The sequence below is a fragment of the Euleptes europaea genome, chromosome 16 (assembly GCF_029931775.1).
Source record: "Euleptes europaea isolate rEulEur1 chromosome 16, rEulEur1.hap1, whole genome shotgun sequence".
Lineage (NCBI taxonomy): Eukaryota > Metazoa > Chordata > Lepidosauria > Squamata > Sphaerodactylidae > Euleptes > Euleptes europaea.
In genome coordinates, this window is record NC_079327.1 from 25,947,554 (window position 1) to 25,972,141 (window position 24,588).

Genomic DNA, 24,588 nt, shown 5'->3' on the forward strand with positions numbered 1-24,588 from the left:
TTTTTTTTAAAAAACTAACAAAATTTCTGGCAGGGTATGAGCTTTTGTGAGTCACAGCTCACTTCTTTTTATTTTATATAAATTTTTATTATTTTTATAATGAAAAACAAAACAAAACAAATACAAATGAAAAAGAAAATACAAAAGAGCACTTACAAATCAATTAGAACTACATAATATAATAGAAATTACAAAGTTCACAGTGCCCTAAAAAACCACCATCCACCTTGATACAGTGTCCCATCACCACGGTGAACTTCCGGAGAAGTGTTATAACAGTTTTAAAATTAGTATACTAACAATATTATAAAAATATTAACAATTTCTCTATAACTCAGTAACTAAATTAGTAAAATTCATTTTTGCCAGTTTGTCCCAAAATGAGGCAGCCTTTGACCATGTTTTCTTAAATTCTTCCATATCCTTTCCATGTAAGGAATCTGTTAATTTGGCCATCCGCATATACATCCATAATTTCTCTCTCCAGTCATTAATTGAAGGTTTATTTACTTGCTTCCAGGTTTTAGCTATTGTAATTCTTGCTGCTGCAAAACTATATTGACATATGATTCTATCACTTCTGTCCATTTTATCTTTAGGGATTCCCAATAAACAAAAGGCAGGATCCTTTTTTACTTTGAAGCTAACCAAATTATTAGTTTCATTTAATACTTTTCTCCAAAATCTTTTAATTTTTTTACACATCCACCATGCATGCATAAGTTGCTTTTTCATTTCCACATTTTCAACATAGGTCCGTATCGCCTTTTTTCATTTTACTTATCATGACATGGGTTATATACCATCTATAAAACATTTTATATAGGTTCTCTCTTATTTCATTAGTAATTGTAAATTTATATTCTTTTTTCCACAATTTTCCCCATATTTCCAAATCAATATTATATCCTAACTCCTTCATCCATTTCACCATCACTGATTTAATCCTTTCTTGTTCTAGATTCACTTCAATTAATAATTTATAAATCCTTCCTATCAATCCTTTATTCCCCTTATTTAGTATAATTTCTAATTTAGATTTATTTTTATGAAACCCCTTCACCTTATCTTTATTAAATATATCTTTTAATTTGTAATACATAAACCAGTCTTTAATTTTAAGCTCTTCTCTACTCTTTGACGACCAGACCCCTTCCCTATACTCTGTAATCTCTCTATAAATATCCATATCCAAATTTAATTGTATACCTCTCTTCATAAAAGCTTCTACCGAATTAATCCAACCTGGGGTTTTACTTTCCAAAAACCCTTTATATTTTTTCCAAGTTTGAAATAAACCAAATCTAATGATATGAAAATTAAATTCTTTATTTACTTTCTCCTTCTCATACCATAAATATGCATGCCATCCAAAACGTAAATTGAATTCTTCCATTTCCAATAATTTGGGATTCTCTAATAAAATCCAATTCTTTAACCAAATAAAACAAGCTGCTTCATAATACATTCTCAAGTCGGGTAAACCCAGGCCTCCTGTTTCTTTTAGTTCAATTAAATTATTGTAAGTTATTCTATGTCTTTCTTCACCCCATAAAATTTTTTAAATATCTTTCTTCCAGTTTTTAAATATTTGTACTCCTTTTAAAATTGGTAAATTTTGAAACAAAAAAAGCATAGGTAATTTCATCATTTTAATCACAGAGATTCTACCCCATAGTGATAACGGTATTTCCCCCCAATTTTTAAGATCTATTACAATTTGTTGCCACTGCTTGATATAATTATTTTGAAATAAATTAAGATTGTTTGGGGATAACCATATACCCAAATAATTTATTTTATGTTTAATGTTAAAACCTGATTTTTTTTATTAGTTCTTGTTGCTGTGATAGATTCATATTTTTAACCAATACCTTAGTTTTGTTTTTATTTATTTTAAAACCTGCAAGCTTTCCATAAACCTCCATTATTTTATTCCAATTTTCAACTTGGTCGTTAGGATTAATCAAAAAACATACAATGTCATCTGCGTATGCTTTAATCTTATAGTGGTTTCTCCCAAATTGGAATCCAATTAAATCTTCAGTTTGTCTAATCTTTTTCAATAAAACGTCTAATACTAAAATAAACAGTAAAGGAGAAAGAGGACAGCCTTGTCTAGTACCTTTTTGGATTTCAAATTGTGATGATAATGTACCATTTATCAACAGCCTAGCTGTCTGATAACTATATGTTTTCAATAGCTGTCTTGAAATTTATCCCCAAACCCATAGACTCTAATATTTTCTTCATAAATTTCCAATTCACATTGTCAAACGCTTTTTCAGCGTCCAGAAATATCAGCCTGTATCTGAAGAAGTGAGCTGTGACTCACGAAAGCTCATACCCTGCCAGAAATTTTGTTAGTCTTTAAAGTGCTACTGGCTGGTATATTTGTATGTGAACAGGTAGCCCTTTAGGTAACCTTGATCTAGAGCCATTTAAGCCGTTAAAGGTAATAATCAGATCTGTGAATGCCTAAAAGCAAATCAGCCCCTAATGAAGTTATTTTAAAAACAGTGACGATTTGCATCCATTGAAGTTTCAGAACCATCTTCAAAAACAGCATCCATAGAACACACTGCAGCCTGAGTCCGATCAGAGCACGGCCTACTTAAGGAAAGGCTACAGTTGGTGCACAAGCTAAAGCTGGACAAAGGCATTATGTGCAACAGAGGAGACATAGCCTCAACATGTAGACCAGGATTCAGCAGTCCCAGCCAACCATGAGCCTGCTTTTTTTGGTGGGAGTGTGATCCCATTCACATATGGTTCACATACGAGAGTTCCCACGTGGACATTATAGACACAGTGAGAGAGAATCGCAATAAGGGTTTTTTTGCAGCTCCTGGCAGTGAGGAAACAGCAGTGGTAGTTGCAGAATGATGGGAAGAGAGGCAGAAGCCTACCTAATAAGGGGGGGGTCTCAAGTGATTCTCAGCCATATCCATAGTCCTGGTATGGTTCCTTTTGGAACTAGATACATTTGGCCATCTCTGCTTTAAAATCTTTGATAATCTCCACTCTCTAGTAATTATCACGAACCAAGTATCTTACAGAGCTATGTTCAAAAAGGAGCTAGTAAAGAGGTACTGAGGCAAGCAATACCTGTACAGATGAAACTGGATAGTCCTCCATAGATGACATCATCGTTGTCTGGTAATATAAATGGACACCTTGTCTGAACCTCCAAACAGTATTGCTTGCAAGGAATTGTGTTGTTGCAGTGAGACTGTGTGACCTCAAAATACTGGGAACAGAGCCAGGCTTTGTAGACAGTCTAAAGAGATAAAGAGAGAGAGAGAGAGAAGCATCAGATGTATAGATGAGCAAAACCAGCACAGGCAGGATGAGACATGTACTGAATGCCAGCCTGAGCCAAATTCTAAGTGGCTCTCGATCAGGCAAAAGAAGACCCTAGCATATTACTCTCTTTTCATGTCTCTAAAACCATTTCCCCAAATTACATAGACATAGGTTTGTTCACTCCGTGATCATGCCATCCATTCAAGTTCCCTTGGAAGATGACATATGCTTTGACCAGGGGTGCTGAATATTTGCAAAACAAAAAAATCCTCCAAAAGGAATACACAACGCGTAAGTGCTGAATTAGAATTCATCAAGAAATTAAATATGGTCCTCCAGGCTTAAACTGAGACTTGAGCTTCCCCACTCATTATAATTTCTGATTACCCCAAAATGTCTAATAACCCATCCCAACTGTTCTTAAGGAATAGCTAGTGAGATACAAAATGCAGGGGATGAAGTAATAAAAAGAGCAGGAAACCACCACACCCAACCGGGAGGAATGGAGTCCTAAAACAGAAACCATAAGATATGCCGAGGCCCTATTCTATGTCAAGTTTAAGGTGTCCCAAAGCATTACCAGAAATTCAGTATTTTTGTTTTGTTTTTAGAGGACCATCATAAACTGAGGCCTGAAACTATTGCTTATTTAAAAGGTAAAAAGGTAAAGGTCCCCTGTGCAAGCACCGGGTCATTCCTGACCCATGGGGTGACGTCACATCCCATGGGGTGACGTCACATCCCAACGTTTACTAGGCAGACTTTGTTTTACGGGGTGGTTTGCCAGTGCTTTCCCCAGTCATCTTCAATTACCTCCAGCAAGCTGGGTACTCACTTTACTGACCTTGGAAGGATGGAAGGCTGAGTCAACCTTGAGCCAGCTACCTGAAACCAACTTCTGTCAGGATCGAACTCAGGTCGTGAGCAGAGCTTGGACTGCAGCTTACCACTCTGTGCCACGGGGTTCCCTTTCACTTACTTAGCTTGTGCCTAAATTCAGCTCTGGATAAATCCTTTAAAGATAATGCCCTGCCCATCAGTCAACTGTGAAGAACAGATCCGTTCTGTCATCACCTAGCCCATTTTTAACAGCCCCTGGGGCACAGCTTATACAAGGTATAAGCCGAGGAGAAGACCGTGGCCAACAAGAAAGAGGCCAAGCTGCTGCTACAGTTGTTAATCCTGCTAGCCTAGAATCTTGCATCCCTGGCAAATACTACATATAGGGTTGCCAGCTCTGGGTTGGGAAATATCTGGAGATTTTGGGGGTGAAGTCTGAGGAGGATGGGGTTTAGAGAGGAACTTCAATGTCATAGAGTCCAATTGCCAAAGTGGCCATTTTCTCCAGGTGAACTGATCTCTGTTGCGTGGAGATCAGTTGTAATAGCAGGAAATCTCCAGCTACCACCTGGAGGTTGGCAACCCTAACTACTTCTGAAGAATCCTGACCCTTAACAGAGGGAATCCAAAATCCAGCACTAATTCTAGAAGATAAAAAAAGTTGAATTCTGAAAATGAAAACACTTCTAAAAGAGAGACACCGATCTGCTTTCCTTTTACATTTTCACTTTGTAAAGCAAATCACACATATTCACAGAAGGTGGTGCTGGTTCCCTGCATCTGATGATCATATCCTGGCTGAAGCAGTTAAAAGGATTGCATCTCTAGAGGAGTTGAGCACTTAACAACCGCACTAAGTAAATACTATTATATTATTACTTGAAACCGAGATCTCAAAATGAAAAGAAAAAAAAGCTGAAGGAACAATGACTCTTGCATTCATATCCAGGAATCAACCCCAATTTTTCTGGTGATGTCATTCAAGGCTAAAGGACTCTGCTTCTTTAATAACAAACTGATGTGCACCAATTTGCAGTGTTTATCACCAGCAAGAATCCATATTTATGTTTGTATTCATAAATGCTTTGTCTAGTCACACCACGGAGACTACCTCCTTTCCTAGGAGTTCCACTGTAACCAGAACCCCTTTAATAATATTTCCCATGTACCACCATATTTGAACAGCATGGATATGTAATTAAAGGCTGTACAAAAATTTTTGTTGTTTTCATTTCAAAATGAAGGGTAATTCATATTTGGCAGGTTAATTTTAATACTTCTATTTTAATTGGTTTCGGTAGGAAAGAAACATTTCTGGCTGCAGTGTTTTTGACTGGTACAAAATTCTCAGTTGTACCCTTCAGTCCTCACGTGAAACAATCCATGAACACAAATCTGACATAAGAAATGGCAGTTCTCAGAAACCAGTGGGTGAACATGTTAATCTTCCTGGACATATTGTTGCAGATCTGAAAGTCACTGTTCTAACAAAAACAAAAAATCCTTCAAAAGGGATATACAACGTGTATGTGCTGAATTGGAACATCATGAAATTAAATATGGTCCTCCTGGCTTAAACTGAGACTTGAGCTTCCCCACTCATTATAATTTCTGATTACCCCAAAATGTCTAATAACCCAACGCAATAGACTGTTCTTAACATATTGTTCCATACCATATTTCGTCACTGATGTTTGTTAATTCTATCATGCATCAAACTGCCTCTTCCTTAATTATTTTGTTATTTACCCTACTTTATTGAACGTTATTGTTTACTTTCACCATATGAGGCTAGAACCTCTGAGCTCTCTCATCATCCATTATATATAATTAGAGAACCATGCCTGATTTATGATACCAGACCTCATCAAGTCACATTTGACTTATGGAGACCCGTGGTGGGATTTCCAAGGCAAGAGCTATTCAGAGGTGGTTTGCCATTGCCTACGTCCGCATCACGACCCTGGAATTCCTTGGAGGTCCCCCATGGCAATGTATTTTATGCCAAATGCTGGCAAGTTCAAATGCACCAGCCTTCACTTAGAGGTTCAGCAAAACTCATAACCAAACTTCTTTCAAAAGAACTGTAAGATCTTTCACTGTAGATTGGAGTTTTCTAATTTTCGATTATTATAAAGTGCATTTTGATCACTTTTAAACATTTGAATGTTTTTATTTTAATTTCCACCCCCCCTAACTATTTTGGGGGAAAACCCTCCCAAAGCCTCTGGAACCAAGTAAGATGCACAGTTAAATAAGTAAAATGATATGGAGGGAAATATCACCTGCTATGATTTCTTAACATTACTATTCTTATCTAGACTGTTGGATAATGTTCATTTAAGTATTTCTGAGAGGATCAGTAAATACATTTCCCCACCAGAAACTGTAAAAAGCAATATAGACTAACTGATTCTCTTATTTTCCCGTTTTATATCTGGCTTTAATTTAAAGAGAGAGAGAGAGAGAGAATGGAGAAAAATAAAAGTGCAAATGCATCAGCTCAAAGAGTGAAAGAGAGTAATTTCCCAGAGAACCTGGTTCAACTTGAACCTATTTCATTTTTATCTGTGTTGGTTTTAATTTGTGTCAGTAAAAGTTTAAGTTCTATAATTACTCACAAAGCTGTTATCTTAGGCTTATTTGCAATGGCAGCAGGCAGTAGCAAAGTTGCTAGGTGACCAGCCCAAAAAAAAAACATTGCTAATCTGCGGTTTATGATTACCACTTTCAGGTGGGTTTTAGTCATTGTACCATGAAGGGGGAAATATTCTCATTACAAATGCAATATTAATTACATAAGGAGAGTTTCCATTAAAATAATATTTACAAGATAGCAGACTAGGTGGAACTTCTATTGTTTTGTTTCTAAAAGAGCTTTTTAAATTGTGCTGGTTTCTGAAACATATGACTGTGTATTCTCTTGAACTCCCAGTACTTTCATTGATCTTATCTTGTATGCTTGCTCACAAAGTCCAGATACGGAATAAATTATTCCTATTATGTTTGACTCTACAAAAGCAAAGGAAGCGATTGTTGAAGCTCAAGGATTTACAGATGCTAGGAAACAGGTCAGTGTGGCTGCTAACTCGATAGATGACCTCAACAACCCTTAGAAAACCCTTCCAGCTAGTAACAGAAGGCCTGTTTACATATTATGTTTCTGTTGCCTGGAATCCTTATTTAATAGTAGTTTCCACTTCCCTTAACGCAGAACAGATGTGACATATTTCAAGGAAACCATGGAGAAAGTAGATTCCCTTAATTCACCCTTTGTTGTTGACACTCCTCAATAAAATGATTGTTCTTGCTACTTCAGGTCAAGGTCCATCCAGTCCAACACTTGGGGTTGCCAACCTCCAGGTACTATACAAAATAGGCACCTCTGTGCCAATACCAATGGTTAGAAAATCTGCAACGGAGTCTCCAATACAAAAGTAGCAAAAAATTCTTATTGGTGCTTACACATATAACATCGACAATACAAGAGTGAAAGATGCTTATAAGAAAAATCAAAGTTATATACAGTATGTACAATCTAAGTAAGGTGCAGTCTCAGTGCACCAATTGCCATGTTCTTTCAAGTAAATGTTGTATTTTCTTCAAAAAGTCCAATGGTAGGTACTGTCCCAAAAGCACACTTTTTGGGAAAAGGTGGGGGACGGCTGTTTCAAATCTTTTCTTCAGCCCCAAACAGTAAACATACCCAAATCATACCCAATAGGATTGCCAGGTCCCTCTTTGCCACCGGTGGAAGGTTTTTGGGGTGGAGCCTGAGGAGGGCAGGGTTGGGGGAGGGGAGGGACTTCTATTCCATAGAGTCCAATGGCCAGAGCAGCCATTTGTAATAGTAATCAGTTGTAATAGCAGGAGATCTCCAGTTAGTACCTGGAGGTTGGCAACACTACACCAGTACGTTGTTTCCCACTGAAGGTAATTATCAGGGGGGGTATATTGGGAGAGATGGTCCCGTGGGTACGATGGCCTCAGACCGTTTAGGGCAGGGGTGGGAAACCTTTTTTCCACCAAGGGCCTTTTGGATATTTATAACATCACTCTCGGGCAATACAAAATTATCAACTTAAAAATTAGCTGACCAAGCCCCAAGCAGGCAGCTGCCCCAGATTAACCCCCCCCCAATGTGGCAAGCAGGCAGGCATCCAACCGGTGGCGCACTCGCCCACCTGGTGGCACAGGATCGTCTGTTGCACCAGTCGAGCATAGCTGTCCAGCCACATGCCGGAGTTGCTCCTGCAAAAAAACCCTCACATCTGCCTTTAATAGAAGCTATTCCTGTCCGCAGGAGGGGGCGGATCACCAGTCTTAGATCCTTCTCAGCTAGAGATCTGCCAGGACCCACAAAGGGCCAGACCAAATGATTCCGTGGGCCTTAAATGGCCCCCGGGTCTGACGTTCCCCACCCCTGGTTTAGGGCTTATATTGACTCACAATCATAAATAACGTCCTTGTTTACATATTCTCCATTCTTTGCCCGTACTGTGTGACAATTCCAAAAAACATGCGCTTTAAAATATTTTACAACGTAAACTGTTACTGGGCATCTCTGATAATGTAAACACAAACAAGTTTCCATTTCAAATCTCGAGCTGGAAGTAGCATCCCACATGCAAATGGCAGCTTATATGTTGCTCTTTCCTATGCAATTTTCCCTGAACAGCAGTGGTCCTGGGAGTGGATTATTTGCCCTGCCAAGGAAACCCACGTGGACACCAATGAATTTCCCCCAACAAACCAAATAGGGACCCCCCCCCCCCCGGGACCATTTCAGTTCAGGAAAATGGTACGAGGGGGAGTCTGAAGTCTCTTCTCCACATGAGCCACAGTTGTAGTCCAAACTGGACATCCCATATGGGGGAACTGAGGAGAACCTACAACAAATGTGAGACTGTTACACAGGACTAATCCTAACCCAGACCCAGAACCAACCAGTTCTTTGTAATGTGTGAATCTGCCTTATTATCATCTATAGGCAGCTTTGGAAAGGATGTGTAAATACAAAGAAGTCCACTACGCAGTACACTGTGGTAGAATCCAGAAGTGCTGGTGGGCTCACAATCCCATGGTGATCACGTGAGCTCACCAAGTATCCCATAGACAAGTGGATGTTCAGCTCTGCTGCCCGGTCAGATTTCCCATCAAAACAAAACAAACAAAACAACAAAAACAAATGCAGGTTGTGAAACCCGTAAGCCACCGAGGAAAGCCCAGAAAATTGGAAACCATGAGCTTTCCGCTCCTAAAGGCATCTGTTCTCTTGGAATCTGAGCAACTGTAGGAATATCCAAGTTACAGCTACGCCGCACACCGCACTCTAGCACACTGCAGCTGTGTATATATTGGCAGGCAGCTCCTTGTCTTCAGGGAGCCGAGTGGGTAAGCCCAGTTTATCCTCGCAGTCGATGCTTCTTTTCACTTTTATTGCATGAAGTAAACAAAGAAAACCACATTTATTTTTGGCCTGAATTAGTTACATTTTATTGCTAAGATTGCCCACAGATATGTATATATATATATATATTGTGTGTGTGTGTGTCAGCTGGAATGCAATTGAAGGAAGAATTCTGTGTGCATGGGGGTGTATATGTGTTACATAAGTGTTTCGTTGCTGCAGCACCTGGCTCATAAACGATGATGTACTGTGGGCACTGAAAACAATGTCCTTTACCAAATGTGGCAAGAGAAAATTATGTCCACCTGTGTGTGTGTGTTTGTGTGCAAAGTGGGATATTCTTTTAAACTTTATCTTTTTGGCCCCAATAGTCCCTGAAAGTTGAAACCGAATCCCAACTTCCTTCTTCCAAGTTTTTATTTTTCCAGAACCCTCCCCCACTTACCCATCATATGGTCTTACCTCCTAAGTGTTCTTGATTGCTAGAAATTTGTGACAAAATAAATTGTTCCCACTACACCATTTGTGAGTGACTAATAGTGCGATCCTAAAAACACTTTCCTGGGAATAAGCCCCATTAACTACCTCAGTAGGATTCTGAGTGTAACAGCTTAGGACAACGCTGTAAGACATGGCTATGCTGAGACCTTTCTATAAGTCTTACTATATCAATTAATTGGTCTTTAACTTCAGACATTTATACCCCACTTTTTCCCACAAAGGGGACCTAAAGCAGCATGCAACATTGTATTCCAGTCCTCCATGTTAACCTCAAAACTACCCTGTGTAGTAGGTGAGTAAAATTATCTTATGAAATATGTTCTCTTCTAGAATAACTGAAATTCTTTTTAAAAAAACTGGTATTTTAATAATGGTACACAGTCTGTTCACAGTGTTGCAAGATCTCAGATTCAAGAGTCTTGAATCAAAGTGTTTGAAGCTAGCATTGATAGCATTGCTACTGTACTTGACTGGACTACTAAACATGCAATACTTTTAGAAGGATGTTGGGAAAGCACTTTTAAATGTGGCAGAATGTAGAACTTCTTCAGTTCACTGTAGGATTGTAGGAGAACAAGTTGGGAATCTGTCTGCTTTTGAAACCTAACAGGAGGAGAGGGGCCATGGCTCTCTCTCTCCATCTTAGCTTAGTTAGATAGTTAGAAGCATTTACTCTGTCTTTCCTACCCAGTATGGAGTTCACCTACAATAAAGAACTTCTAATTCTTTTCTAAAGTTATAAGCCTGAGTGTGAACTTATTCCTCAAGCAGCCAAACTACAGACTTCTGCTGTGCACAGACTCAGCTCTGCTTTCAGAAAGACCTCTGCTTGAGACCCTGGAGAGCTGCTGCCGGTCTGAGTAGACAATACTGACTTTGGTGGACCAGGGGTCTGATTCAGTATAAGGCAGCTTCATGTGTCCCAGCTAACATCCCCCCTCTCTTGTTTCAGTGGCCTCAGAGACTTTCATATTGAAATGCTTGTCTCACTTTGTGCAAGGATTCCATTTCTGGTTCAAAATGAAAGTTCAGATTTAAAAAAAAACTATGAATTTCCAGGTTCTGATTTTGATTAGAGAAATGCATTTTTGATCCCCAGCGTGATACCCCTGGGCACCAATGCACCAACGGGTTTCCCAGCAAATGTTCGTTTTTGCCCCAGAGCATCTCTTACTCAAAGCAAAGAGCCAAACCTGGCTGTCCTCCACCTCGTTGGAGCAGGAAAACCCAGAAACAACTGACTTCATAGTAGGAGGATGCTTGGTTTGCGACTTCCCAGCATTTTGTCATTGGCCCTAGTATCCCATGGCAGCCATTTTGTAGTGGTGCCCATTCCCTATGTTCCAAATTCTAAAAGTGCCCACAGGCTCTACAAGATTGGGGAACACTTCATTATTACTTTCAATGAGATATTATTTATAGGAGCAAGATGAGATATAAACAGGGTTGCCAATAAGCTTAATTCAATAGAAGCTTAATTCGTGGAAATGGGCATCAGAAGCATTTTAGGTCACGGAGGTAAACATCCAATTACATCTCTGTTAAAGGGGCAGGATTATTTTTCCCAGGCCTTTTGGCAGACTTGGTACTGAGAGAAAAAAAAGGGAGAAGGAAGCTGCTTAATTGAAAGTAGGGCTATGGGATTGGGGGAGGAATAGGAAAGTTAAAGATTCAATTTCTGCTGTTTCTTTCTTTCTGAAGAGGCTTGAGACCAGAGTCTACCTAATCATCTACTAGGAGTGGTTCAGAAATCCTGGCTCTGTGCATGCTGCTGTCTGATTTCTTTGTCAGACCTCTTTTCTTCCTCAAAGCAAGTAGCTACATGGAGAATAAATCGCATTATTGCCAAGATGCTTCTTCATGAGAACCTAGGAGAACCGCCCTTATTATTTCACTCTTCATTTTATCCTCCTTGGCTGTAGGTCTCAATTGTATAATATCAAAAATGACCAAGTAACAGTACAATCCTAAACAGAGTTACACTTTTTTAAGCCCATTGACAAAAAGAAGAAGAAGAAGAAGAGTTGGCTTTTATATGCTGACTTTCTCTACCACTTAAGGCAGACTCAAACTGGCTTACAATCACCTTCCCTTCCCCTCCCCACAACAGACACCCTGTGAGGTAGGCAGGGCTCTTAATAGAGTGGTGACTAGCCCGAGGTCACCCAGCTGGCTTGGTGTGGAGGAGTGGGAAAACAAATCCAGTTCGCCAGATTAGCCTCTGCCTCTCTTGTGGAGGAGTGAAGAATCAAACCCGGTTCTCCAGGTCAGAGTCCACTGCTCTAAACCACTACACCACGCTTGACTTAAAGAGATGAAACTGTGTTTATTCCACTGAAAGTGGAGGTGAAATGAGATGCTACATAACAGAATTCAGAATGTATAAAAACAAACCAGATAATGTGAGAAACAGTGCCCTGAGGTTTCGATCCAGCTTCATGATTAAAATGTTTTATTCCTAATTTTCTTATCTTCACTGTGCTGTTAATTATTTTCTTGTAAATAACTGCTCCAGGACTCCTGGATATGAGTGCTAGAATATAAGTGTATCCCTCCCCCCACCTAATGTTGACTACACAGCAAGCTGGCTAAATATGCCAAAGATAATTCACTGTCATTCCAAATGCAAAGGTTCTGACTCTTTCTCCTACAATGTCAGCTCATCATTTTCCCTCTTGCTTTTATACGCCCGTTCCCCCTTCTTAGCTACTAAACATGGCAAAGCAGTAGAAAGGACTGTATGTCAAATTGCTGGGGAAGAGAGAACCCTCTGGAGACTTCGCATTAAGTGTAGGTCTCCAGTTGCATCTCCAAACTCTGATGTGCTGTCTAAGAGCCTCATTCAATAAAATATATGTCTTGGCTTATACTCTACTGAAAACCAAGGAGAGCTGTGGAAGTGGTAGAAAATCAATTTTTAATGGATTCCAGAGCTTTAAAAAACCAGGTTCTTAAACAAGAGCAAGATTTATCAACTGTATTCTGTGACATCAACATTTAAAGCTGCATTTTTTTAGAGGGAAAAATAAAAAGAACAGCATGATGTGAGTTATCTGTACATGAATCAAATATACATGAGTTTTACACTGTGCCATTCTGAGTACAGTTAATAAACATAAAAAGCAAGTCATAGATTGTGATCCAGCATGTGGGATCTGTGTGGAACCAGCTGCCGTGCATGCAGCCTATTCTAATGCAGATATACATTCTTGTTCAAATGGCAATTGTCGTTATCTGGGATCCAATGTACTGGCAGGATGCAGCTTTTGATACATATAGAGATGTTAATCGGCATCCAAAATTACTAGCAGTTCCTAGCTGGTGCTGCATTTGAGGCCTTTTACATTTATTCATTTGGAAACTGTATATGCTGCCTCTGCAGAGACCTGCTTGAGGCTGCTAGCAAAGTAAAAAACAATACAACAAAATAATAGAAACAAAATTATATGAATTATCGATGATAAAACAAGCCATAGAAACAAGCCAGGGTCACCAAAGCAGCACAAACAATGTTCAGCAGCCTAAAATGATATGCATAAAGCAGTCCTCCAGCTAAGCATAAAAATAGCTTTCAAAGATGAAAGCCCTAAATTAGAAGCCTGGGCAAAAACAAATATTTTGGCCCGGCACCTAAAGAATAAGAAGGCAAGCCTCCTGTGGGAGGGCGCTCCATAGGTAGAGTGCCAGCACTGAAAAAGCCCTGTTGCTGGTTGTCAACTTCTGCAGGCAGGCTAGGGTTGCCAACTTCCAGGTAGCAGCTGGAGATCTCCTTCTATTACAACTGATCTCCAGCCGATAGAGATCAGTTCACCTGGAGAAAATGGTGGCTTTGGCAATTGGTTTCTATGGCATTGAAGTCCCTCCCCATCCCAAACCCCATCCTCCTCAGGCCCCACCCCAAAAAGTATGGCTAGTACTTGGGAGGAAGACCACCAAGGAAGATTGGGGTTGCTATGTAGAGAAAAGCAGCGGCAAACCACCTCTACTTGTCTCTTGCCTGGAATGCTCCATGGGTGGGGTCACCATGAGTCAGCTGCTGCTCAACAGCAAATTCTTCTTCCTCTTGTATCTTTGGTTTAAGCATTTACCAAGTCAATGGAGGGGGGAGATGCTGAAACGCCAGCTATCAGGACAGATACAGCTCCTTGAATGCTGACAAATTTTGGACAAGTACAGATTACACTAGCGTCTCTCCTCTGTCAGTTTTGCTGTCTGCAAGTAAGATTAAACTCAGTTGTAGTTAAATCTGAAGAGTTTATTGCATTAAATCTCATCTGCCAAATTAAATCAAGCTATTAGAAGAGATACATACTGTCTGCAGGGCTTCCATTGAGGGCTTTCTATGTTTTGTGGTAGGCTATTATTTGTTATATACAGGAATGTTTAAGTTTTATAAGAAAGCTGTTCCATTTTACTATCCATAAATTATTTCTTGGTGATCATAAACATTTCTTCTGGTTAATTTATGAGATACTATAATGAAACAAACCAGCAGATTATATGGGCTTGGTAAAAGAAGAGTAAGGAGAGTAGAATAGTAAATTACCAATTTATTAGCTTGCACTGTGTTGTGGACTTGTTAAAATTTCATAGAAGAATATTTTCAAGCATTTCACAGCAGCAATAAGTATCAGTATTTCCAACACAGTGATCTGAGGTTTGTGAAAAAAAATTACCAATCAATGTATGTTGAGCATCACCAAAGGCAGAATTCTCTGCATCTTCAAACTATTATTCAACATCAGTCTATCAGCAGGGTCTTTGAAACAAATGATGTATGCATTCTTTCTAGGAAGGGATGAAATTTGAGAACTGCTCTGGAATTAACCACACTATTTATTACCACTCTGTATAACTATTGTTCAGTCATCAATATTAGCATTTCATGTTTGTTTAGTCAACCTTTGAGCTGCAACACCGGCAATTTTGACTGGGAAACATCATGTCAGTGACTAAAATGTATGGAGCTAATGCATCTAGTTTTCACACTTGGTCATTGATCAAAGCTCATTTTTGTGTTTCAGCCACCATATTCTGGTGCCTTCAGGATTTTCAGAGCAGATTAAAAGGAAAAAATCAAAGTTCTATGCTCTTTGAAGTAAACTTGTTTTCAGGTAAGGCGCTCAATAAGCTGGCGAGGAAGCATACTCTCCTACATTGCCTCATGAAGAGCACATATGCTTCAAACACACTGGATGACTTGTGCAGGCTTGTATCAAAATCTTCTCCCATATTGTCCAGCTCCTTCTTGGGCCCTGTTCTCTCTGCCCCTACCTGCAATGGGTGAGGTGGGCAGCAACCAGGCACAGGGCTTCTTCAGTGGGGTGCCTCATCTTTGGAATGTCCTGTCCCATGAGGCTCACCTGCTGCCTACCTTACTTTCCTTTCAATGCAAATTAGGGTTGCCAGCCTCCATGTGGGGTCTGGATATCTCCTGGAATTACAACCAGGGCTGGAAAAACCATTAAGCAAAATAAGAAGATGCTTAGGGAATCAAGAGAAGGGGGGCACCACAGAAATTCTCCATTGCTGGATTTACCATGGACCATATGGTGCAAAACTGAAGATGGTGCGGCTAAACCAGGGTCCACAAAAAGTAGGAGAAAACGTTTCAAAAACGTGGAAGTATACTAAAATAAACATTATTTTTTCATCTTACTGTAAGTTTTGTTTCATTTCGAAAAACAAAATTTTATTTGATGGTTTATTATTGTATATATTTTGAATTGCATATACAGTATATGGGGGCTCCAAAATCTTTTAAGTGCTTAGGGTATCTAAAGGTCTTAATCCGGCCCTGATTAAACCAATCTCCAGATTATAGGTTCCCTGAAGAAAATGGCTACTTTGGAGGGTGGACTCTACAGCATTGTACCCAACTGAGGGTGGACTCTATAGCATCCTACCCATCGTACCCCTCCCCAAACCCCACTCTCCCCAGGCCCTATCCTCAAATGTCCAGGAATTTCCCAGCCTGGAGTTGGCAATGCTAGTGCTAGGCCAAAAACATTTGCTTTTATCCAGGCTTTTAACTAAGGTGATCCATCTTTTAAAGATATTTTATGGTTTTCTCTGAACCTGAGGACCGGTAATATCACTTTAGGTCTTTTATGCATTGCTGTTTCACTCGCCGTCACCCCTCCGACGACTTCAGGTCTTTGCATGCTGTTTCCGACCGTCAGAGGTCGCCTTGCTCTCCCCCTGCATTTCCCCTTTATTTTGCCCGCATTTTCAAATTCGAAGTCCCTGAAAACATGGGCAAGATACAGGGAAACGCAGGGGGAGAACAAGGCGACCTCTGACAGTCGAAAATAGCATGCATAAATCAACACAAAGACCCGAAGTCGTCGGAGGGGTGACCGAGAGTGAAATAGCCATGCATAAAAGATCTTAAGTCTGCTCTGTTTTATGCTGCTTTTACACCTGGGCTTGACTTGTATTTAGCATTTTTATCGCTGTGATTTTTATTCACTTGTTCGTATTGTTCAGCTGTGAGCTGTCATGAGCAGGTTCTGGAGAGGTAGAATACAATTTTTCTAAACAAACAAATAAATATTATCGCTCCTAACTACTCTAGGTTTGCCTGGTGTGCTCTCCTTTATTCTTTTAGGAGCAAATAGTTTAAAGCATCATAGATACACGTGGGTCTGAAATAATTTTTAACATTTTGTAAAAAAAAAAAACTGGTTGTGATGGTGATGACTTTGTTAAAAGATGGTAATGAAACTGCAAATCGTAATTTCTAGAAATGAAGCATAATCATTTCCTGTAATATTGCAAAGCAGTGGTAGTAAGTAACAGCTGAACTCACTTTGCCTTTGTAAAGTTTCACTTCAGACATTTGATTTGCTCCCTTCATAATGGGTCCTCAGTCACTCTTTCAGCTGATGGTACTGACATATATTGATAGCATACTTCAAAACATGCAATTACAATAGGAAAAAAAGTAGATGTCCTATTTCAGAGTACTCTGGTAATTTCTGTACTAGAACTCTGTGAGAAAGCCGAGTTCTTCCATTGGGTACATATCGCTGGTAAGCATCCACTGTAGTCCATACGAATGATGCACTGGCTTTCATTCTGTCTATGGTGTTTATAGTCCGAATCTGTTTCCAACAGTGAAATTGCTCATCCTGCTATTGCCATTACAATGGACTGTGAACCACAAATTGTCTTCTGAAGCTACTGTGATATTTTTAATGAGCAGAATGTAAATTAATGACTAATCCAAAACTTCTCACTTTAAATTCCCTCACTGTATCCTCACTGCAAGCCTCACAAATCTATATAACTTTCTGTGAAGTTTTTCATCTTGGCCGTATGACCAGCAGTTGGAACAAAGTTTAACCTTCCTGCATCAACTTGGATTCCTTCTGTCAGATTCTACGAAGTGCATTTCTCCATGAAAAATGCGATGAGCCCCAAAACGGAAAGCTGGAAGCAAACTTCAACATGTTTCCTTAGGAACAGAAGGCTAGTTTGAGGGTTCTCAGTCTCTCAGTGTGCCTTCAAATAATATTCAGTACTGGATGCCAGTTGAGACATACATACATTTGGATCCCTTTCCAGGAATCATTCAAGATAAATGTGCAATCACCTTGGTGATTGCAACAGACACCTTGGTGATTGCAACAGACAGTTTTAGATAAACTTTTCTGACTACCACAGTGACAAATGTAAGCAACACTTCAAGAAGCAATCAACGTTCCTGCTACCAGCCCTGGGAAAAATTAACTTGACCACCACAATATTAAAAAAGCATTTAATAAAACAGCAATTTAAAAAAACCAATGCTAATAACAACTGTTCCAGTAACAACTGCTTTTATTCAGCTATTTATATGAAGAGCAAGGCAGACAAGGTCAGAACACAGAAATAAGAGGTAAGTGCATTAACTGTAAATGTAAAAATGTAGCCATAACCTTGAAAATTAAACCTGTATTATTGCAGAAGAATGAAAATGCCCATTTTGCTCGGATCAAGTAGACTCCCTAGCCCACATTGTTTTAGCATGTCCACAAAATAATACTGCATGAAATAAATATATCACTCCCTGGATAAAACAGCTAAAGACACTTTCTGAGAAATGAATACTGCATTATCTCCTGTGAAGTAGATCGTTCAATTGCATGACAGATGTGGCAACTTTTCTCTTTATAGTGTCAAGGAAAAATTAAATTTCATTTCCCCCTTTTTAGAGTGTGAAATGAATTGCCAATGGCTGTTAAATCTAGGGAAAGGACGGAAAAAACAGCTGTATGGTTTTCAGCTAATCTTATGTAGCCATAAATAGCCCTCTCCTCCATGAACATGTCCACTCCCCTCTTAAAGCCTTCCAAGTTGGTAGCCATCACCACATCCTGGGGCAGGGAGTTCCACAATTTGGACAGTAGAATGTCCCAGGTGCCCGTTTGTTTATGCATGTTTGTATGCAACCAGAATTCTGTAAGCTCCAGAAGTAGAATACTGACATAAGTGCTTCTCTGGTACTTTGCAAACACAAAATTACATAATGTGGTTATATTTGGCTGCATGATTAAATTTGCTTGACAAAGTATGCATATGAAAAAAAATGTTGCAAAACTGAAAAATTGACAAAGTGCAGATGAAGATGTAAAGCACATAAACCTAATTTTGTAAATCAACAGTGCTATTGGAAAATGGATGCACTAATGGTGCAGTGGGAAAAAGCATGTTAAATAACGTTTCTCACATGAATGCACATGCCTGATGCAATGCTCATTGTAAGCAGGAACTATCATTACCATTAAATACTTCAGAATGCATTTCATTAAGGAATAGACAATTTGTTTACCTAGCCTCAGCTGATTCCCCCCCCTTCTCTAGTTAAAATGTGAGTTCTCATGATCATTTGGGGTCCACTGTATTTCAGTGCATGCTGGGTGTTTCCATGAATCCAGTTATGTGCTGATCGAGATATGCAGTGACTAAAGAAAAGTAATGCTGGATCCAGAATTGTTGTGTGAGCCCAATCACAGTGGATGGGGAAAATGAGAGGGGAAGCATCTAAGTCACTGCAATTGACCCCAAACTGACATGGCAATTCTTTTGCACCCCACATGTTTAAGTTATTTGGAAATTACTAACTAGAACAGCATGGGATCCAGCCATTATTATTATTATTTTTGCTGTCAAGTGACAGCTGACTTATGGCAACTCATGGGATTTTCAAGGTCAGAGACGTTCAGAGGTAGTTTGCCATTACCTGCCTCTGCATCATGACCCTGGACTTCCTTGGTGGTTGCCCATCCAAATACTAACTAGGGCCAACCCTGTTTAGCTTCCAAGATCTGATGAAATCAGGCTAGCCTGGGCTATCCAGGTCAGGGAGATCCAGCCATAGGCAAATGGTTTCCAGCAGGTATAATAAAAATCAGATTCCATTCATTCTCCCTCTTCCAACCAAAACACATATGGAGAACTCTCAGTCATAGGATGAGTCATTCATTCACACAGCAGCATGGGAGCTTCTTGCTCCCATAACATTTTCAATATTATTTGAAAGAAACGGTATCAGATGGGCATGGCTAACACCAAGCCAACAACATCCTTGCATTTGGAGGATGGTTCAATTCTTGGTGAAGTGTGGAACAAGAAAACAGGGTTGCACTTACCTGTAACTGTTCATCGAACTCTACGCAGGCACATATGGGACTGTGCAGGCCAGCCATGGAGACAGACTTGTCAGCTTCTAGAAAGATTGGCTCCGAGGAGCACTCCTCCTCCCCCCTCCCCTATCTGGCACTTCGTTTTCCTCCCCAAATGGTCACATGAAGGGAGGGGAGGAGGGAGTGCTCTCCCTCTGTCCTCCTATGCCGCTGGGGAGCTGTCAGGCATCCAGCTTAATGGTACAGCAATCCACAGCAGGGAAGGAGGAAGGGATGTGTGCCTGCACAGAAGACCACTTGATGAACAACACTTATGGATAAGTGCAACCCTGTTTTCATCTTCGTGGCTTCTGTGTAGTCCCACATGGGAAAGTAGCAAGCTCGCTTACTTGGAGGTGGGAGTGCGACTGCTTATTGAAACAATGACTGAAGTACTGGTCTCCCAACAGCTACCTCTTTCCTGGAGTCCATGTCCATCGAATAATGCTTGATGAAGGTTGACCGAGTAGACCAGATAGCCGCTCTACATATATCCCGCAGATTGACATGGGACAGAAAAGTGGCTGAGGAATCTTGCGTTCTGGAGGAATGTGCTTTAACTTGCAAGGGGCAGTCCTGATGTGCCTTCTCGTAGGCTAGTCTGATGGCTGAGGTAACCTACCTAGAGGGGGTCTGAGTAGAGACACTCTTCCCCTTGCTAGCTCCCTTGAAACACACAAATTGTCATCCTTTCTGAACTGAGCTGTACGCTTCAAATGAAACAATAATGCCCTGCGAACATCTATTAAGTGCAATGCCCTATCCACTAGTGATTCTGGGCTGGGGAAGAATACCCGCAGTATGATGTCCTGTGAAACATGAAATTTTGAAATGACCTTAGGGAGAAAGTCCAGGCTGGGCCTTAAGACCACATTGTCACTGTGAAACTTTGTGAATGGTGGGTCATAGCGTAGAGCCTGCAAGTCTCCCACCCTGCGCGCTGAAGTGATGGCCAATAAGAATGCCGTTTTATACCATAGGCCCCTAGACGTCAGAGGCGACCATTGGCCCTGAGGGGATGCCAATGACGAACGGCATCAAGGTGGAGCCTTTGGAGCTGAGGAGGTGGGAGAGTTATGCTTGGTGCCCCTTTGGTCCTTCGCCTCTGAATAACTGGGCCTTCTTTTTCCGCTTTTGCACTGATGGTTCAGAAGTAATTCTAAGGCTTGCGGCAACCGGGGTCAACTTAGGAGCTGAAGGACAATGGGTACAGAAATAATGGATGGTATATGGTCTTTCTTAATTGCTTCACTGCTCCTGTCTTGGCTTAGGGATTTCCCCCCACAACACAGCCTTCATACGTGTGGCCTGCTCCTGCCTAGCCTTGGGGGTCCAAAGCCCAAACGTGCAGCAAGGCGACGGGATACGCCCTTCTCCCAAATGCATGAGGCACTTGGCATGAGCATCATTCTGCATCATCTTAGTGACACAACGTTGGCATTTCTTAAATAAGGTACCCTTTTTCTTATTCTCCATTTTCCCTTTCTCCTCGGGATTTCGCTGAATTGAAGCTGAAGAAAAACACATCCTCTCTCCATGGTGGCAGAAAGAGAACTGAGGGAGAGCGCCCTCTCCTCCCCTCCCATCATGTGACTATTTGGGTGCCAGACAGAAGGGGAGGGGGAGCACTCCTCGGAGCCTATCTTTCTAGAAGCTGACAAGTCTGTCTCCACGGCTGGCCTGTGCATGTACAGTCCCATGTGGGACTGTACAGAAGCCACGAAGATGAACTCTGCAATACATAAGTGACTATCATTGAACAAGTCTTCACAGAGTAAAAGCTAATTGCCAATATGTTCTTATCTGTATTCCTTAACCGTTGCATCCTATGGCAGATGGTTACTATATGTGAGCAGCTGTTATAATACACATGGACAGTACCGGTGGAATGCATTTGCTAGAAAGAGTAAAATCAGCTGTTGCTGGTATATCATCTTCAAAGTTTGCTACACACACACATTACAGCAATTGCCTGTGTATATATCAAAACTAAATTTACACAAATTATGCAGGACTTAATATGGAAAGGGGACTGTGAACTTTATTTTTCTAGGCTGGGAACAAGGAAATATATTACCTTACAATTTGATATATGAAGACTTGATAAAAGCTGAAGTGAAATCAACTATTAGTTGGCTGGTTCCCTCTACTCAGGGCTAGCTGTGATGTAATAGAAAATAGGGTTGCCAACCTCAAGATACTAGCTGGAGATCTCCTGCTATTACAACTGATCTTCAGCCAATAGACATCAGTTCACCTGGAAAAAATGGCTGCTTTGGCAATTAGACTCTATGGCATTGAAGTCCCTCCCCTCCTCAAACCCTGCCCTCCTCAGGCTCTGCCCCAAAAATCTCCAGGTATTTCCCAACCCGGAGCTGGCAACCCTAATAGAAAAGCATATAGTATTGAAGCTATAGCCTAGAATGTTTGGTCGTCACATTAACTGAAAGATGTATAGATGTATAGAAACTGTAGAGACGTAACATTTTTATCCCAATAGGGACCAGCGTGATAGAGTCATGGTCGCTTGCTCTACTGACAATATTCTCCTCCTCCCCGCCCCCCAGCAGTAGTCTTTGCCCAAGGTAATGTTGCAGTTTTATTACAGTTTGAGCTGTATCTGAGAAAACCCAACCATTCTTCCCAGAGGAGTGACAAAGGCTGATTCCACAAATGTGCAAACCACAGTTAAGGCAGTCTATTAAAAGCATGTTTTATTTCATATTTATACATTTTACATTCATGTGCAGAGTTCAACCATACCTGGCTGGTCCAAGTGGATAGAGATCCTAATAGGAAGGCCTGATACACAGTTATATAGATGAGTTTGGAGCACAAAAAAGGAAGTGCATTGGGAGATGATACAAGGAAGAAAGGAAGAAGGAAACAGAATGGGAAGATGCCTTGTGAAGTGAAGACTTTGAAACGGATGGCTCCTCAGAGATACTTCACTCAAAGTGTTCCTTCTTATGTGAGTTGTCTTTTCCCAGTCACCCACAAGAACTACTTGCCAGATTGCATGGGGCCACCTAGCCAAATCAGCCTGTGAGCTCAGTATTGTCCACATGCTTGACAAACACCCCCTTCCAATCTGGTTGTCTCCAAGAGGAGATGAAGCCGGTGGGCTTGACAGAGAAGATGCTCTATCAATGACCAGTTCTTCGTTACAGCAAATTCTACAAGTCAGTTTCATGTGCTAAGAAGTACTTTCTGGTGATGTAAGACTTTGCCATGTAGTTCAGAAAATTCTATCACGTATTATGAGCTCAGCTGGATGATCCTGGGCAAGTAAGTAATTCTCTGTTTCAACTGTCCAATCTGTAAAATAGAACTAAAATGCCAAGGCTGTAGTGGGATAAGGGATGTACATGGGATAAGGAAATATTTTGTCACAGGAGACTATGTGTCAGATGCCGTATGGACTGACCAAATCATTCTGCCTCGGAGTATTATGTACTGAGACTGAGTAACACTCCATTTACCACAACAAGCACCTACAGCCTTACAAACATGTGAACCCATTTGAACTCTTTAGATTCCTACCAGCTATGACCCACTAGTGGTGCTCAAAGCGCCATATTGGGTACAGAACAAGAACCGCATGAAGAGTAATTTCTCTTTCCTGAAGACCTGTCTTGGGACATGAGTCACTTATCACTTACTGAGTCAATGAAACTGCAACAAAGCTAAGCAGTCATGTTATTACTACCTTAAGAACACAATATAATGGAACAGCCATGCAGATATGTGTTAATTGAAGCTCAAGTTACACAAAGGACTTTTCCCCCTAGGGAGTTACCTAAGCACTAAACCTTTGATTTAATCACTGAAATTAGAGGTTAATTGTTGGTGTTTCTGTTCTGTAGAAACCTAGTTTCTCAATGACATCCTGCCTTCCCTGGGCTCATTATGCTATTTTGATGAGTATTCTTCCCAAAAGAAAAAAAACATGTAGTTTTAGAACCTATTAGATGCTGTGCAAGATGCGCAGAAAACATCTCTGCCTATCAAATAACAGGATTGTACTTTTCCAATTTTTTTATTGTGTTGATTAACCTGTTTGTTTGTTTTACTTCAACTTGTGGCTATTTGGGGGCTGTTGGTATTTCTTTTAAAGGTGAGGGTGGTGATGCTGTCTTCATAAGCATCAAAACCAGCGCACAGATCGAACACTGACAGGCCTGTGAGATTCAGCTCAGAAATAAGCTGTCAGCTGTATCTGCAGAAGCCACATGTGGGGAGGAGAAAATCAAAAGCCAAGTGTGTTTTCTTGAAGATCAGCTGTTCGGTAGCCTTATCTCACCCTTTCCAACGTTTTTTTTTAATGATGGCAAACTCCATACATGTGCGTACAGCAATGCTTTTGCTGGCAGAAAAGGGGAAGGCTGAGATGCGATGCTTCTTTCCCACTCAGATTCCAAGGTCTTTTTCAAACTCGACTTATCTGGAAGATGAGATTCAAATGCTGCTATTTTAGGGTGCTTGCAAGGATTGGTGATTGACAGGTAGAATCCTGGTTGTGCAGGTTAGGAATGAGTTAAGTGACATGATAATTCCTGATGATCGGCTCAGATGAATGCTTATACTCACTTCCTTCCCCCATTTCCTTTTGCTTTCTTCCTAATGATGTTTGATGCATAAAATATTTCCCAAGTAGTATTGTCTGAGTGGAAGGAGCCCTATGGTTTTGACTCCTTAGGGACATTTATTGAGAAATTGTCAGTTACGGTACAACTAACCTTGATCTGTCTTTTCCCCATGCTTCTTAAGATCTATGTGAAGCCACTGAGAGAAGTCATCCAGAAATTTGGACTGAGTTGCCGCCAATATATGGATGACATTCAGTTCTGTCTTTCACTTCCT

At 40.5% G+C, this 24,588-nt stretch overlaps 1 protein-coding gene across 1 annotated transcript in view; it reads right to left on the reverse strand.

The window, feature by feature from the left end:
- The window catches only part of NALF1 (NALCN channel auxiliary factor 1), a gene marked incomplete at its 5' end in the record, with an annotated part of 432,644 nt that overhangs the window by 12,009 nt on the left and 396,047 nt on the right, over positions 1–24,588 (reverse strand). Inside the window, one exon of the mRNA XM_056862145.1 lies at positions 3,109–3,280. Coding sequence (XP_056718123.1) covers positions 3,109–3,280 — 172 coding nt within the window. The remainder of the gene's footprint in view (positions 1–3,108; positions 3,281–24,588) is intronic.